Genomic DNA, 17,888 nt, shown 5'->3' with positions numbered 1-17,888 from the left:
TCCAAGCTTAATTTGTCAAGTCTTTTTTTTTGTGTTTGTTGGAAAGAGATAATATAATTTCCCACAAATTCGTTAAAGTCATCCCATTGGCTGAAGGCCTGTTGTTGGAAAAGTTGTGCACCTACCGCATCAGAGATGACAGCTGTTTTTTCGTCCTTTTCACGTCGAAGTCTTGCAGGTACCAGGTCCCTTGCTTGCGGGAACCAGGTCCCTTGCTTGCGGGAACCAGGTCCCTTGCAAACTTCTATATTAGTTCTTGAAAAGGCTTGCTGGCTGACTTTCTTCTTTGGATGAATGAATATAATATGGTGTTTTTCATGCTTAAAGTATCAAACATAAAGAGTTATTATCATCGGACAAACACCCTCCTCCATTCTGATTTGTGTAGTACACTGACGCCTTACCAACCTCTGACGTGACAACTTTACAGCTGTAACCAATTATGTATTTGATGGAGGAAACTCTGTTGGTACCAGGTCCCTGCATTTGTGAGATACTGAAACATACAATCTCATCCACTCTTATTATAGGTGTAGGATACTACACTTTTAACCTACCACCTGACATGACAGCTTTTATGATTGTACCCCATTTGTATCTGGACGAGAGCACTCTGCCAGGAACCAGGTCCCCGCATTTGTGAGGATCATCAAAACACCTAGAATATAACATTTTCCCCTTTTTGATGATAGCACACAAATATACCTCACACTGATTTTATCATTCATCTTATTGTCACAAATATACCTCACACTGATTTTATCATTCATCTTATTGTCAGCAGTTCCAATAACAAGGATTTGGTTCCTTGTTAGATCGATAACTTTGTTAAATCATCAAAACTTCATATCAAGTTCGAGCTATCATCTTAACTCAACTTCGAACTAACATTTTCCCCCTTTTTGATGATAACATACTTATTCACCAGTTCCCCCTATCAAAAAGAATTCTTAGGGTAACTTGAGTTTCATCATCTCGAAGTTTGTCAACTCATCAAAATATCAACATAGCATTTTCCTCCTTTTTGATGATGACATACTTATTCATCAGTTCCCCCTATCAAAAAGAATTCTTGGGGTAGCTTAAGTTTAATCATCCCTAAAGTTTGTCAAATCATCAAAACATCAACATATCATCTTCCCCCTTTTGGTGATGACAAACATCTTCTTCCCCCTATCAACAGGACCAGGTCCTCGTCAGGTAGCAAGCATTTATTTCCCCTGTCAGCATGACCATATCTCTTCAAGTAGCTACCATTGATTCCTCCTATCGATGTGACCATGTCTTCTTCAAATAGTTATAACACTATTGATCTCATACCTTACTTAACAACTTTCCCCCTTTTGACATCATAAAAAAGGGTTAAAGCAGTAAACCAAGTTGACAGAAATATAGTTCTTGCAAATTCATGGCCACTTGGGCAACACAGAGCATGAGTAAAAAGGCATAAAGTAATGAGACAAGTCAGTAGAAACAAGACATTTAATATCCATAAACAAAAGATCAGTCATCAAAGCATTGCATGTATGATTACAGATGAAAACCAGAACAATGCCCAAGAAATAAATGAGGACTGACATAGAGAGGTAGGAAGAGAAGGGATGATTTAGAGGCAAGGGATTGAAAGAATAGAATTAGTAGAGCATATCCCTGGCATAAGATTTCAAGAATCTTCTCTGAGCGTACAACATGATGTGCAGCCCAACCTGTATGTTTAACCTTTAGGGCTGCCAATTTTTATTATTATTTTTTTTTACTTTTTTTTGTTGGCACCTGGTCCCTCTGATAGTGTTGTTTCAGAAGCTGGACTTTTAAACAACCCATTTCAGTATTCCAGTTAACACGAGCAACTGTCATAGCTTCCAACACCAGCCTGAGTTTTTCATAACAGAAAGATTGATAACACAAACAACTCAAGTCCTCCGAGATAAATAGATCAACAATTGAGGAACCAAGAAGATTTATTTTTTTTACACACCTTCCTCTTCAGAAAACTTTGAGTTCTCAGAATATCAACTTCTTCCTTTTTTAACATCATCTTTTCCACTTCTTCATTTTTCATGGAGGACATTTTCATCAAAGAATTCTCCAGCAAGAATCAAGGGGTTAACAATTTGAAGTGTGTTTGAAAAGAAGAGAAAAGAAAATTTTGAAGCACGTTGATATTTGGAAGGTTACTCAATTTTTCTGGGAAATAGAAAGAAATATGGAATATAAAGAAAGAGACAATAAGGTATCATTTTGGCACTCAAAAGATTAGACAACAATCAGATTCCTGAAGGACAGACATGTGGCAATTTCAATGGTTCTCATGCATAATTCAAACTTCAATGTTAAGATTGCTAACCTTCGAGAAAGGACTAGGTCCCTCTCTCTATTGAATGTCATTGCCTAGATCTATCCTGACCTACCTTTTTCTTCATCCCCTTTTCCATGTGTGTATACCTACAAAAGGTATGAAACGGAATTTGCTAAAACATACATAATCGAAAAGCAAGGATACTTGCTCCCTTTTCATAGTCATGAAAGAGTTGATTGCTTCAGGTAAGATCCATTCAAGAAGGTTTTAGCATTTCCATCATCACCTTGATTAATTCAGCCATATTTTTATGAGCTTCAAGATGTTTCCTGATCCACAAGAGCTGAACCCATCAAGCTGCACTTGCTACATTTATTGCCTCAGTTGATGAAAAAACATTGAATCTTGCCTTTTAATTCTACATGAGTAAAAGATCAGCGCATAACATAATCCACTCTTGAGGTACTCAATCTATCATCTTGATACTTAGCATAATCAACAACACCATGTACTACAAATCAAAAAGTCTCCCGATGGACAGAATAGGAACCTGTCCTCTATCTTCTTCAGATGACTTAAGATTTTCTCAGCAGCCTTCAAAATATTTTCCTTTGTACATGAGTAGAGTCTTTGAACCCGACTAATCAGCATCCAACTTCTAGTTAGTGCCCAAGAAAGTATGAATTGTCTATACACCCAAAATATGAAACTCTTTCAGCAGCTTCTTTGAACTGGTACCAGGTTCTTTCTTTGATCAGACATCAATGACCCCTGAATGTTTTTCTCTGTAGCTAAGCTCCTATGAGAGTATTCGACTGGTCCGTGCTTAGAGTTTAAGTGAAGATATCATCCACTTGATCTTTCTTCTTACAAAGCTTCATGATGACATTATCCCTCTTTATCATTGTCGTAACTTCAAATATTTTACGCCATTTGAATAGCTCATTAATGTGCTTTTCTGGACAACCGAGGGTACCTTTCAAGGTGTGCTAAATCTGTAGCTCTAAAAAGAAATTTAATTCTTCCATTATGATTATTTCAACACTCACTTTCAATCAATGAAATAGAAATAAGATATTCACACAACACCTCAAAGATTGCCTCAAAGATGATATCATCAATATGTACCTGAATGATCAGCAATTCCTTGCATATTGAATTCAAAAAGAAGAGTTTTTGAGAATTTTACCTCTCTTGAAGACAACCCGGTTACAATCAATGTGAGAAAAAGTTATTAATCTCACGATCAAGTAATCTACCTATTACTTGAAGAGCCTAAGCGGATACAACACCTCCCACTAAACCACCTAACTCTAGATGACTTAGAATTTGACTAAGCAACAAACCAATGTTGCCCACTAAATCAGTTAACCTTAACTGATTTAGACTTTTACAAACCCAAAACAAATATCTAAATCCTTTATAGATTAGGAACAGATTTACAATGTAAGTACATAGACACAAAGCTCTAAATACAACAAAGATTCTTCTTTACTCTATCAGGTCCTTCTATTGAGTTGAGCAATGTTCTTCCTTGAAGATGGTTTTCTGTTCAAGCTTGTGAATTTTCAAAGAAAATTCAAGTTTAATTTGCCAAGTCTTTTTGTTGTGTTTGTTGGAAAGAGATAATATAATTTCCCATAAATTCGTTAAAGTCATCCCATTGGCTGAAGGCCTGCTGTTAGAAAAGCTGTGCACCTACCGCATCAGAGATGACAACTTTTCTGATAGCTGTCTTTTCGTCCTTTTCACGTCGAAGTCTTGCGGGTACCAGGTCCCTTGCTTGTGGGAACCAGGTCCCTTGCAAACTTGTATATTAGTTCTTGAAAGGCTTGCTGGCTGACTTTCTTCTTTGGATAAATGAATATAATATGGTGTTTGTCATGCTTAAAGTATCAAACATAAAGAGTTATTATCCATTGGACAAACACCCTCCTCCATTCTGATTGGTGTAGTACACTGACGCCTTACCAACCTCTGACGTGACAACTTTACAGTTGTAACCAATTATGTATCTGATGGAGGAAACTCTGCTGGTACCAGGTCCCTGCATTTGTGAGATACTGAAACATACAATCTCATCCGCTCTTCTTATTGGTGTAGGATACTGCACTTTTCACCTACCACCTGACATGACAGCTTTTATGATTGTACCCCATTTGTATCTGGACGAGAGCACTCTACCAGGAACTAGGTCCCCGCATTTGTGAGGATCATCAAAACACCTAGAATATAACAAATGTACATATATACATTTGGGTCGGTAACAAATGTGATTGAAAGTAGTATTTTTTTCATGCATAATAGCTAATTATTGATATATATATTGTTTAAATTTATTATTTGCACTACAAACATTGTATGAAGTATTTTAGGATAAACGTGCAATGCACGTTCTCGAAAACTTGTATTATTATAAGTGGGAAGATTCAAAGCTCAAAGTTGAATTACCATTTTACCCTTATATTAAAATAATTAAAACAAATGTTATAAATATAATTAAATATTTAATAAATAACTCATTTAAATTAGTGCATGAATCAAATTCACATTAATAATTAATTTCTCTTGTTATAAAAATAAAGAATACTTGAAGAGTTTTTTCTTTAAATAAATTTGATATGGACTAAAATCATCGAACTAATTTATTGCAAATTAATTGTACTTACTCAAGCAAAAAGTTAATCTTGCTCATCATTTTATATTGCAATAATTTTCTTTTGTTTTTATCCACTCATCCTTGTCAAGCTTAAGTATTTTGTACATCCTTTTTTAATATTTTGATCAATATACTTTCTTATTATTTTGTGTTTCTATTGGAATATCTTGTGTCCTATATGAAAATTAGTGATATACAATTCATGTTCTACTATATTTCTTAATTATTAATGAAATTCATTAATTAGTTAATTTGTTATGCGACTATTGATAGAGTGCTTTACTTTAGTTTAAATATATTTTCGAAATTATTATTTATTAGTAGTGAGAGGAATAACTAAATGAGAAAAATCACATATGATTTTTTTTAAATGTATTTTTATTTGAATTTTCGTTTATATTGTATAATCTATTAATCTTATTAGTCTATTATTTATTTGTGGAAACATTCATTCTTCAAATTGACCATATACCTAGAATAAGTCATTTTGAAAAGTTTGTGTTGCTCCATTTATATCAAGTATTCAAAGAGAAATTTTATGAAAAAAGAGTATTGCTCTAATCTCTTCATAAATCACATGTACAATATTTCTCAAGGTTAAAAAGAATATGTATATATGATATAAAAAAATAATTAACATAATAATTATGATGATGGCTGCGAGTGTGTTTCGTATATATCAAGTGTTTACATTATTTGCATATGTACCAAATTGATGATGTCTTTTAGAACTTATAAGTTGTATGCATCAAACTTCTATTTAACATGATGAGAAGCTAATTATTGTTGATGTAAAATTTTAATTATGGATGAAAAATTGTGAACTCAGTTTCCAGATTATTGGCTGGACACATAAACAGTTAAGTAGTAATGTCCAAATTAGAATGTCTACTTTAGCCTTAGAGATATTGTTTTATTTAAGAGAATGTGATATTCTTCTGCCTAATAATTGAATGTTAATTATTACTCATACCTATAATTTTTTAAAACTGAAAGTTGAATATGAATATTCTCTCTACTATTCTATAAAAACGCCTTTCAGAATTAAAATTTCAATATGCTTTTTAAGAACCAATTTACAAATATTTATGTTATATGCATTATTCAAAATGAGAAGAAAAGAGAATAAGAAACTGCAAATGAAGGATAACAAAAAATGCTCAAGTATTCGTAGTATATTTTTTTTATTATTTAGTGAACAAAATATAAATGGTAAAAATACTATTGCTAATTTCAGCACTCCTATTTTATAACTCAATTTTTTAGTGTACAGAAATTTAATAATAAGAGACAAACGTGCAACGCACACTAAAACTAGTTATATTATAAGTGGGAAGCCCCTTAGCTCAAAGTTGAATTACGAATTTGTCCTTCACTTGAACATTATTTGAATATATATCATATTATATGAAAATAAAAGCATAATATTATAATTTTTAATTACCTGAAAAATAAATTCACATTTCAATTACAATAATTAGGATAATTGAAAAGACGACAGTCTAAAACTTACATTTAAATAACCATGAATAGGATAAGCAAAAAGGCAATTGAAAATAATAAATTTTTTTCCAAGTGAGTGAAATCATTTCATCTTCATATACATTTCTAAAGGCATGGAAGATATAGGAACATTATTTTAGTTAAGAAACAGAAGACTCTAAGACAATCATATGAAGTGTGGTGCCTGTAGCGATTTCTCGACAGCGACAACGGCGAGGAATTGATTTTGTGTTCGTAGAAATCTCATAGTCCTCCTACATCCCCTGCCCTTCATCAATTTTCTTTTTCTGAAACCGGGAGGTTTCAAATCTTTAACAATATTTCTTTGTTGTCCCTCTCTCTCTTATTGTAGAATATGTCTCTTTTTAAATTAATGATGCAATTTGAAGTGTTCTTGAAATTTAAGATATATAGATTTATCCGAGTATTTTTATAACGTAGTTTCGATCAGGATATTCACTGGGTTTTTTTCCTTTCTCTATTTTATTAATCTTTATTTGTTCCTTTTGCCCTTTTTTATATTTTTTTCTTAGTTTTTTTTTCATTTTTGAAAAGGTGAAATTTCAACAATAAATATGATGAAAGTATATAATTTACAGGTAATAGTAAAGTACTTTTACCTTTGAGAATCACACAAGGTATTTATCGCAGCTATAAATTTTTATGCAATATATTTATTCTCTTATTTTCACATATAAGCTTTTAAATTGTATAAATCATCATTTCTCTTATAAGATTAAGATTTTAGTTAGAGAATATATTTTAATTTTTCTATGTCTTAGATATTATTTTCTCTATAGTTTGAATTTGTTATATTTTTTTTCTTCAAATTATACATGACTCATCACAAACGTGTTTATAATGTTGTTATTGAATTGTTTGTTTTTCTTATTTTGTTAATTTATTTTTTGTTTTGTTAAAAAATAAATTTGAAAATGAAAATATATTTATTATTTTTTACTATTTGAATGAGTGTTGAATTTTTCATGAATACTGAAGCATCATATCATCAAAAAGTAACACAAATACTGCTATATTTTATATAAATACAATAAAATATACTCATATGTAGACTCGTGGACTTATCACAAGTAACTGCATTTTCAAGGCAATCTTATTGTATTATCGTTAAACTTCGATGTTTAGGTGCTTTATAGAAAAATAAGTCATTTGTTTGGTACATATTTTAGGATCTTTTTGTTGTAGTGTGCGGAATATGTAATTGAAATTTATATTTCTGATAAAGTTGTCTCACGCCTTTGTTATTTCATTAAAGACATTAGATACATTTATTATTATATTTCAATCAGGAATTCATAGACATTTTTTTTAAAAGTAATTCATAGACATATTTTACAGTCAAGTTTTACATATTTCTGGTTTGATAGCAAATGCACCATTCTATTTTATGAGTTAATTTTTATGAATAAAAAATAATTAGTAAAATTAATATTGTTAATTTCAATATTTTATATCTTATAAGTCACTTTTAAATTTAAAAAAATATTGTAATAATAGTAAGAGACAAATGTGCAACGCACGTTATCAGAAACTAGTTTATATAATATATATATATATATATAAGGTCTTTGGGAATGAATCCAATTTGTATAACAAAACTTCTTTAAAACATCCCCTTAGTATACCAAATCCCTTACATTTCCATTTTTAAAGAAAATTACGTAGGTGTTTGAACATGCGATTTGAAATCTCAACGTTTTGGACATGCTATTTGTGATCATAATTTTAAATTTCTAATCCTTCTAAAAGCAGAATTCGGGATTCCACGTCATGATTTCAAGTTTTTTTTAAAAAATGTAAAACTTGATCCCATAAGTTTATCTTTCGTAAAAAGACCCATGATTTTATATTTTGCCAAAAAAAATTCATGGTGAACATGAAAAGATTAATCTAACCTCATGAAAGGATTATATTAAAACTAGTTATTACTATTGTTGACTAATTTCTTTATGTGCATTAAAAAAAAACTTGTAAAGATGTGTGAATTATCAATGTGTCACCTTAGAATATTTTAAAATTGTGTTGATGAATTGAGTGTGCTTATTTGGTAAGATTGTATAAGAATTGAAAAGAAATTGACACTTATCACGATACCTCTAGAATTTTCATGTATATAAAAACAAACACAAAGGGAAGGTGTCATAACAACCCTTGTCTAGGGATGACAATGGGGCGGGATGAATGTGGGGTGGCGTGGGTTCCAGGCTACGCAGGGCCAGGTAGGTTTAATGTTGTGCGGGGCGGGTTGAAGCAAAGTTTTTTTTAGAATCAATGTGGGACGGGACAGATTACAAGTATATGTGATTTATGTGGGTTTAAATTAAATTTCAATTTCTTACATATCATAACAGTGATAAAACATTATTTATAAAAATAATTTTTTTAAAGCTATTAAAATATTCAAGATAGTAAATGAAAATGGTTCAATAGAACATTATTCTACATGTTTTCCAATTAACTTCTAAAAAATAATTTTTTAAGTCATTATCCGATTGAATTAATACAACATAATAAAAATATGAATTTATTTTTATAAATTTTATTTTTAGTATCAAACTTAACTAGAAAAAAAATTAAAAAGAGTATGTGGGGCAGGTTCATGCGGAGCATGCAAGGGGGGAAGGGGTTGAAAATGAAAAAAATAAATGCCATACAGAACAGATTAAAAAATTTTGCAGGTTAAGCTCAAGCAACCGGCCCCGCACCACCCCATTGCCATCCCTACCCTGGTCTTAGGTGTTTTTTTGGTGGAACATCATATTAAATGGCAAATTGAAGCATTAGACTGGAAAGAAGTAATTTTGTAATGGCAATAGTGAACTGCAGATACAACTGAAATTGCAGAACACCCTTAAATATAGAATCAATAGAAAGTTGCAACAATATTTGAATGATGAAGCAACAAAGAGCTCATCTTGAGGCCATAATTTTATGGCAGCCATGAAAAATGTCCTCATGAGTTTACACTCCAATAAAAAGAAAAGATTAACCACGCGAAAAAATGACCTAACCATCCATAAACATTCATCTTCTGAAGTGCGACTTAGATGATGCTTCAGATGTTATAGCATATGGTTTCTGTTCACTCCATGAAGCTCCTGGCTGAAACTCGAGCAAATTACACTACAAAACATCTAATCTCCCACAATTGAGGACAAGAGCCTAAAGAGTAAGGTCTTTAGGATCCTCAATTATCTGTGCTAAGGTTTGCAGGAAAGCCGCCAAATCAGCACCATATATTACCCGATGATCAGCAGTGACATTGACCTGAAATTTTTAACATTTAATAGCTTAAGCATCAACAAATTGGATAATTGTGCAAAATCCTAAGCATTTATTTTGAGAAAAAGAACTAGCATGCCAAAGATCAATAGCAAACATGAACCATCACTCTACCTGCATTTGGTTTTTCATGCCAATTCGACCATCTTTGGTTCCAACAAGTGTGGGTTGAGATGCTCCAACAGCCATAATTGCACCCTAGACAAGAGTTGAACCAACATGAGAAACAATACCAGAAGTATTCACATATCAGGCAGGAGGCATATCAGAGTGGAACTTACAGTTCCTGGTGGTAAGATGGCATCAAAACGGTCAACGCCAAACATTCCAAGGTTGGATAGGGTAAAAGTGCCTGCAGTACAAATCCAACAGCCAAAACAATCAAACTCCTAAACAACATATGAACAACAAGAACCTTGACATGCAAAAGCAGAGAAGTCAGCTGGATAAAAGAAATGAGCTTAAATGAAGAAGTGGAAATTCATATAGCCGACCCCAACTTGTTAGGGACTAAGTTATAGTTGTTGTACTGTAAAAAAAAAAAAAAAAAGAGAACTCGGTAAACACAGCTAGCTTAACTAATCTCCCGCCATGGAGACAAGAAATAGACATTTTCTTTTCTTTCACATATTTTAATATTTGGTCAATAGGCATCTTTGATTGAGTACATCCAAAGTTCAAACTAATCACTGTTTCAGTGCAGAAAAAGCATGCCAAATTACAACTGGCCTAATCTCTACCTGCAAGAGGAGATAATGTACATGCTTCCACCATAAATGCATGAACAGCTACATAATCATTTGGGCTATAACATCAATAACTCTAAATAGTTCGGCAATTTAGTGTACAAGATTATTGCTGATACACAGAAAACAATAGGAGACCATTGAAAAAGTGCAAAGGCATCAAAGTAAAATATCTACTTCACCAACAACAAAAAATGGACATAAAATATAAAAAAAACGGAATTTAGCATTCTGAAGATGAGAACATGCCCTAGAAGAAGGGCCCCTTGCCATAAAATCTCACTATCGCATGCATGCAAAACATTATTTATGGGCCCCTTACCATAAAAACCAATTATCCCATGTCTTGCCATAAAAACTCCATCATCCCATGCCATGCAAACCACTGTTGATGGGGGTTCAATTCCAGCCATTACCCCCTCTCTTGATATAACATTCCACTATCTCGTGCCATGCAGATCATTATTAAAGGGTCCTTTTGCCATAACATCCAATTATCACATGTCTTGTTTGACATGCTTAATAACTCTATCGTATGATTTGTTCTCCAGTTCATATAACAATCCCTATTTTTCCTATGTCTTGCCCATTACCGATTAAGTCTCTACAATATCAGAGATTCCTCACTGTATTTTCAAGCATTGAGTTTTTATGTCCTTTATGTGTATAAGACTACTATTCATGTTATTTGAATTCCACTTGTACTATATATATTCAATAAGTGAAGTACTAATTTTCTATCTCTTGTATAAAGAGGCTATGTAGTAGTTGAAAAACATCTTATAACCTTTACAAAAATCATGGTATAATAAAATGTCTTCATCTAGATAAATTCTCCCTCGATTTTTTTTTTTTTTGAATGACAAGGGAAACCCGCAGCCGCTACCCTTTGGGTGCACAGGGTAAAACCCCCGCTCCTATGCAATAGCTCGCAAACCACATAGGAGACGTAACCTGCACTAGGCAAGTCTGATGCAACGAGCTCGACCCAGAGGCAAAGGCAAGGGGTTTCGAACTTGAGACCTCCAACATATAAATCCCAAGCCTAAACCACTGGGCCACCCCGAAGGGTTAATTCTCCCTCGGTTTTTCCTTTTAACATATGGATGATTTGATCGTTATATGAGTGTAAGGTGTTAAATGCTTTTAGTAATTGTTTCTACTATAGTGAATAACTGAGTTAACGCTAGGCCCAATAATTTGTAAATGTTGGCAAAGGATGCCTTTGTGAGCTAGGCAAGCAACCCCCTTGTAGGAGGACTTTTGCTGCCATAATGAAATCTCCACTATAATGTTTATCATTCTATGATTCCCGTTATTACAAGGCCTTGCGGAAACACTGGATTAACATTTCAATTCAGAATGTAACAGTGTATGGTGGCTCAAAGATCCATTCACAGGTCATTATCCATAGGACATTAAACGTTCTTGTCAAGAATGTCTTGAAGATCCGAATATGATGAACATTCGGAATGGAGACAAAAGAAAAGAAAACCCAACAAGGTCATGCAGTATGCTTCATCATCCTACCCTACTCATTTTTAAGGTTAAAAACTTGAAAATTTTGAGTTTGACTTTGATGAAACTTGAAAGGTTTTAACCTCATTCAATCGTTTCACCTTCTTTCCCTTTCAATTGCCTGCAACATCCTCAACCTCAGAAAATGTCCAGAAAGTTGGATAAACAAAAACACTTTTGTTTTGAGGACATTATTTGAGATTGCTATGCCATTCTATATTTTGAGAATAGTAACTGTGAGATTGATATGCATATCTCACTAATATAGATATGGTCGAAATCAGAAGTGACTTGCTTAGCTTGAGCGTTAAACAAAATACAGGAACATAAGCATCGTAACCTATCAAGTTGCCAGTTAGTAATATCTAGCGAAGTAGAATGCTCAATTCTCTGCCCAACCCCAACTAAAACCCAGGAAAAACAAAAACAGAAAGGACAGATTTCGCTGGAAGTAGGAATTGATACCTTATAAAAAGAAGCAAACCAACTATTCCAATGAATAAAAGGTACTCCCTCCATGCTGAACATATGTCCTAGTTTGTGATATACCAAGAATGACATATATTGTTCTTTTAGTAACATTATTATACCACTTTCCAAAGTTTTTTTTGAACTTGACCACTTTCCAAAGTTTTAAGAAACCAAATTTGTTTAACTAACAAATTAGAACTTCGATAATGGTCTTTTCTGTTATACTAAATAACCGGTTGGATTTACTGTATACTTTTCATAATCTGTATACATATATTATACATATACTACTCATCCGCCAGCTATTTCTAGTTTAAATGGGTGAACAGGCGGCTGTGTTAATTCTTCAATTCTCTTCGATTACTCATTATCCCAATTTTGGTAGTCCACAACAAGATTATTATGAGAAAAGTTAAAAAATGAGTTATTTCGTATTTGTTGGGGGAAATGTGGTTTATTTGTCTTTTGCAATTGTGTTCTAATCTATTTGGTTGCGGTCAGCTAGATTATCCTTTGTATTCATTCTGCTCTTCCTTTCATTCCGATTCATTTTATTAAAAATAAAATAAATTAGCAATTAGGTGTATACAAATAGTAAGCAGGGATCCCAAAACTCTTTGTGAAATATAAGCGTTTAAAAGATCTGATTTATAAAATGACAATATATCACAACTAAAAGAAACAAACAAGCATTTTAAGAGGGAGAGAGGGTACTACACAACTTTGTAGGTAAAGTAATTTCATTAATAATTTTATCAGACTAATATCTTAAATTTTGGATTGAATCAAACAGAATCACATAATCAAGATGGAATAAAGTTTCTTTTTATCTTCATCAGTCTCTCCAACAAGTGCTCATAATAACATTTACACATGCATCAGCACTAAGCTACAAATGTTGTACTAGTTGTGTTCTTTACATTCAGTGAAAGTTCAGATCAGACCTGTCATTTAAGCTGTTGAAGTAAAGAACATTATGATGCTAAACCATAAAGAAGGGGAATAACTTATTTGTAGCTGTGAAGCCATGCCCTTATGAAAATGAACTGGAATAAAAACTTACTTAATTAGCAGTCTGGACTTGATCCACTAAAAAAATTGTACTCGTAATATTATAAGCAGTCATAAGTACCAAATTCTTGTTTTCTGAAGTTGGACCATAACTTCAAGAAACAAGTCCTAGCAACACTCAACTACTGATTTTAAAAAAAAAAAACAACTATTTGTTCTATGTTGTAGTCTCAGTTCATAAGGTGGCTAAAGCACCCGTAATGCGTGAAACTGGATTAGCAGGAGTACCTCAATTTTGTCATTTGGAGTTTTGAAGGCCACTTAGCTCAAACATCAAACTATAATACCAGCCTTTTGATAATAAGTTACAAGTTCTCAAATTCAACATGAGGAGCATGCACATATGGAAAAGGAGTTTTGAAGAAACATTAAGTGCTATCTCCAGACTCCAAATATATATCTTGTAGTAGCAGACCAACTCCTATCTCTTAATCAGTTCTAGGCATGTATCAGTCTACTGAGTGAGTGTGAGCCTTGTTCATATGGACTTCAGAAATAATGATGTAAGCTAATATCCAAGTTAAAGAATCTAGTTCAAGAAAACATCCAATATAAAGACAGGCAGTTGCAGCTAACAATATGTGGAGTCACTGGCAGTTGTGGAACTTGTTCCTCAGACTTAAAAACATCTCCTGGTCCATGCCTGGGAGAATTTCAGAGGCTCTACATAGCTAGGAAGAATCAGGGACACAAGAAAAAAACAGAAGTAACTAAAGAATTGTCCTGCCCCTATTTGGTGCACAATATGGAAAGAGAGGAACCTTAAGAGTTTTTGACACTGTGTTTTTGGTGTAATCAGATTTACTCTAACGATATCGTCTCTATTTTTGATGTCTTAGACTCACTGTAGGGATAGGTCAGTATTGTCAAAGTTCCTTATGTAAATAGGGTTTTCAGGAAAACCTATTTACTGTTCTACAGAAATAGAAACAATTATCGTTTTCAAAAAAAATAAATATGATCAGCTGGTGATAGGTATACACCTCTATCACATCAGACTGTTAACTCATCTAACGTAATAGCATACCTGTGGTGTATTCATGGGGTTGAAGTTGCTTAGCCCGGGCCTTATCAACCAACTCCTTCCATTTCCTTGACAATGAGTATAAATCAACCTGTAATGAATATTTAATCATATCAATCACTTCACTATATGTGAAATCAGAATATTAAAAAATGATTTTCAAACTAACCTTGTCAGCATCCTGAAGTACAGGAGTAATCAAGCCACCATCTATGGCGACTGCAACAGCAATGTTAATACTACTGTTATATGTGAAACTCTTCCCATCTCTACAACTAGAGTTCACAACAGGATGTTGCACCAATGCAAGTGCTGTGGCTTTTGCCAACAATGCTGTCATTGTCACTCCTTTCGACTTGACCTACAAATTCACAAATACATTCAGGAACTGAATTGATGAAACTGCTTATCTTAAAATTTACTAAAACATAGAAGATCCACTTCTGTTTGCCTATTCTCAGAGAATCTCATAATGTCTAGATGTTGCAGTAAATACATTTATCTACTGATTTTCAGATATACCATCTCAGCTAGCATTTTCAGCTTATCTAAACTATGACATAGCATACACTTCCCAGTTTATCCCAAAAAATCCAATCTTTTTACAACTAATCAAGGAAATAATACAAAGCAAAAAACCATACCTTCTTGTAGAGAGCATCAAGGGCATTAGTAGTAATAGTATACCCCACTCTAAAAGTTGGAACTGCCAAACTCTCCACCATATTTCGACTCACCGCACTCTGCATTGTCGTAAATGGCACAGTCGTCCCCACTTCTACTGCTGGGGCCGCTGGTGCACCACCACTTGGCTTCGCCGCTGCAGCAACACCAATAGGAGCAGAACCAGCTGCTGCTTCAACATCCTTTGCCACAATCCTCCCATTAGGCCCACTCCCCACCACTCCCCTCAAATCCAACCCCAATTCCTTAGCCAATTTCTTAGCATACGGTGAAGCCACCACTCTCTTCCCCCCTTCTGATGCTGGGTGAATCGACGACGCCATTTTCACAGGCGCAGCATCAGAAGATGACGTAGCCGTAACCGGGACCGCAACCGCAGCTGCTACCGTTGAAACCTCTTCAGTTACACTAGCAGTAGCAGCTGGACTAGAAGTAGAAGTGGATGTCGGAGTTTTCGATTTAGCAAGTGAAATTTCATCTTCAGATTCAGCAAGAAGAGCAATTGGAGAACCAACAGGTGCAGAACTACCTTCAGGTACAATGATACTAGCAAGATACCCATCATAAAAAGATTCAACATCCATATCAGCTTTATCCGATTCAACAACAACAACTGATTCACCTTTAGCTAGTTTATCACCTTCAGTTTTCATCCAACTGATAATCTTTCCTTCAGTCATAGTAGAACTAAGTGCTGGCATGAAAATCTCACGGATCTTCGATTCCACAACATGGGTTTTCCGTAAATGGGTCGTCGGAAACACAGAACGGCGACGGAGGGTAGTGGGTGTGGTGGGGATGAAGGTGGATTGAAGAAGATGAGACATTTTTGCGAACAAATCAAGAAAAATCGAATGATTTTAATAATGGTGAAAAGAAAAGCGTAGGTTTGTGTGTTTTTCTATAGAAATGGATTTCTCGAATGCATCGAAAGAGAATGAGGGCGGAGACTTCAACTACATTACCGGTGGATTTTGGTGATCAATTTTGACACTATGGAAGTGGGAAATATAAATTTGGTACCCAAAAACTTTTTTTTTTATTCTGTGTTTGAAATTTCAATTTAGAATTACTTAAAATCGAATTGAAATTGAGTATGTTTGAATCCAAAAAAAATATTGGTTATTATCGATAATGGGATAATGAATTAATGGTTTTAGGTAACGATTTCGACTTCTTTTATTATCGGATTATCGATTTTTAACGGTTTGAAATTTTTTACCATTTAGTATTTTTGATTTAGAATTTAATCTAACATTTTTATTTCTGAATGTCTCAAATTGTCGGTTATTCTACAACGTGAGTGTATTTGCTTTTGAGCAAGATACAATATGTTTAATCATGTGTATGGTTCATTTAGTTTGTGTCATCTTGTTTCTATTGTCATATCCCGAAACCACACCCTAGAAAATAGGATACAATCTTGGATTGTAACCGACGTATTCGACCTCTTAGAGCTCTCATACAAGCCTCTCATATCATTCATCACATATGCATAATGAAAAGTAGTGCGGAATTAAAACTTTTCATAAAAACAATATAGAAGTCTTTAAACTCTTTCATATATGTAGAAATAGGAAAACACCAAGTCTCGATCATCATCTTAAGACATGATAATACTTGGGACACGGCCCATACGAATTAAAAACATATTACTAATAGTCTATTACAAAACTTTATTTAAGAAACATAAAATTACATATATGCCTTCGAGTCAAATGAGGACATACTTCAACTCTTCTTGAACGATCTCCTTGTCCAAGTCTTCTTCTCAAAGCTCTTCACCTGCCAAGAACTATAGATAGAAAATAAAGCATAGAAGTAGTACAATCACATGTACTAAGTATGGCGTTATGCATAAAAATCATGAAAACGGACTTTATTAGAAATATACATCCTTTCAAATTATAAATCATATTTTAATTATAATAACATCAATTATTAACATAGAAACACATAAGATAACATCATATCAAATAAATATCAATTTCTAAGATCACTTTACAGTGAACTATATTCACTGTTACAATGAATATTCACTGTTACAGTGAAATGTTTTTACTTCTCCCTTTAACAACTTCTAGCATGTAATTTCCTCACTTAAAGTCATCCTAAGATTCACTTGAGTCACACAAAGAGAGACCACCCATACACCCTCTCTAGATGTGCTTAAACGACCCTCACTATTAGAAAATAGGGTTGTGGCAACACTTTAAAAAATATTGTTGCAATAGGTACTAAAAGCGTTGCAATAGATCTATCGCAACGGTTAGGCAACTATCTCATTCGATTGCGTTGCAATAGACCTATTGCCACAGTTTCTTGCAACAATTTGAAATCTGATGCCATAGGTTTGTCTATTGCTACGGTTTAAGCCATTCGTGTAAGATTATTAGTTGCAACAGTTATTTATTCAAACGCTACGGTTTAAAGTCGTTGCATAACATATGCATTTGGCAACAGTTTTTCAGGCTTACAACAACAGTTTTGCAGGCCTATTGAAACAAGCTCGTGGGTTATTGCAACTGTTTTCTATAGGTTATTGCAACAGTAATAAAGCATTGATAAATTGAATATCAATATAATGACTTATACACAAATGAAATTCAG

The 17,888-nt window shown here is 33.6% G+C and overlaps 1 protein-coding gene across 1 annotated transcript; it reads right to left on the bottom strand.

The window, feature by feature from the left end:
* Positions 1 to 9,281: 9,281 nt before the first annotated feature.
* On the bottom strand, positions 9,282 to 16,386 carry LOC101264480 (dihydrolipoyllysine-residue acetyltransferase component 5 of pyruvate dehydrogenase complex, chloroplastic). Its single transcript, XM_004250328.5, has 6 exons — positions 15,239 to 16,386; positions 14,764 to 14,955; positions 14,598 to 14,685; positions 10,046 to 10,116; positions 9,879 to 9,962; positions 9,282 to 9,749 (listed from the first exon to the last, which is right to left on the bottom strand). The coding sequence occupies exons 1-6, from the start codon at positions 16,103 to 16,105 to the stop codon at positions 9,645 to 9,647; spliced, it is 1,407 nt and encodes a 468-aa protein (XP_004250376.2). The 5' UTR covers positions 16,106 to 16,386; the 3' UTR covers positions 9,282 to 9,644.
* Between the last annotated feature and the right edge of the window lie 1,502 nt (positions 16,387 to 17,888).

This window comes from Solanum lycopersicum, chromosome 11 (genome assembly GCF_036512215.1).
Source record: "Solanum lycopersicum chromosome 11, SLM_r2.1".
Classification (NCBI taxonomy): Eukaryota; Viridiplantae; Streptophyta; class Magnoliopsida; order Solanales; family Solanaceae; genus Solanum; species Solanum lycopersicum.
Note: the sequence above shows the minus strand (reverse complement) of the source record. Positions and strands in the feature narration are given on the sequence as shown.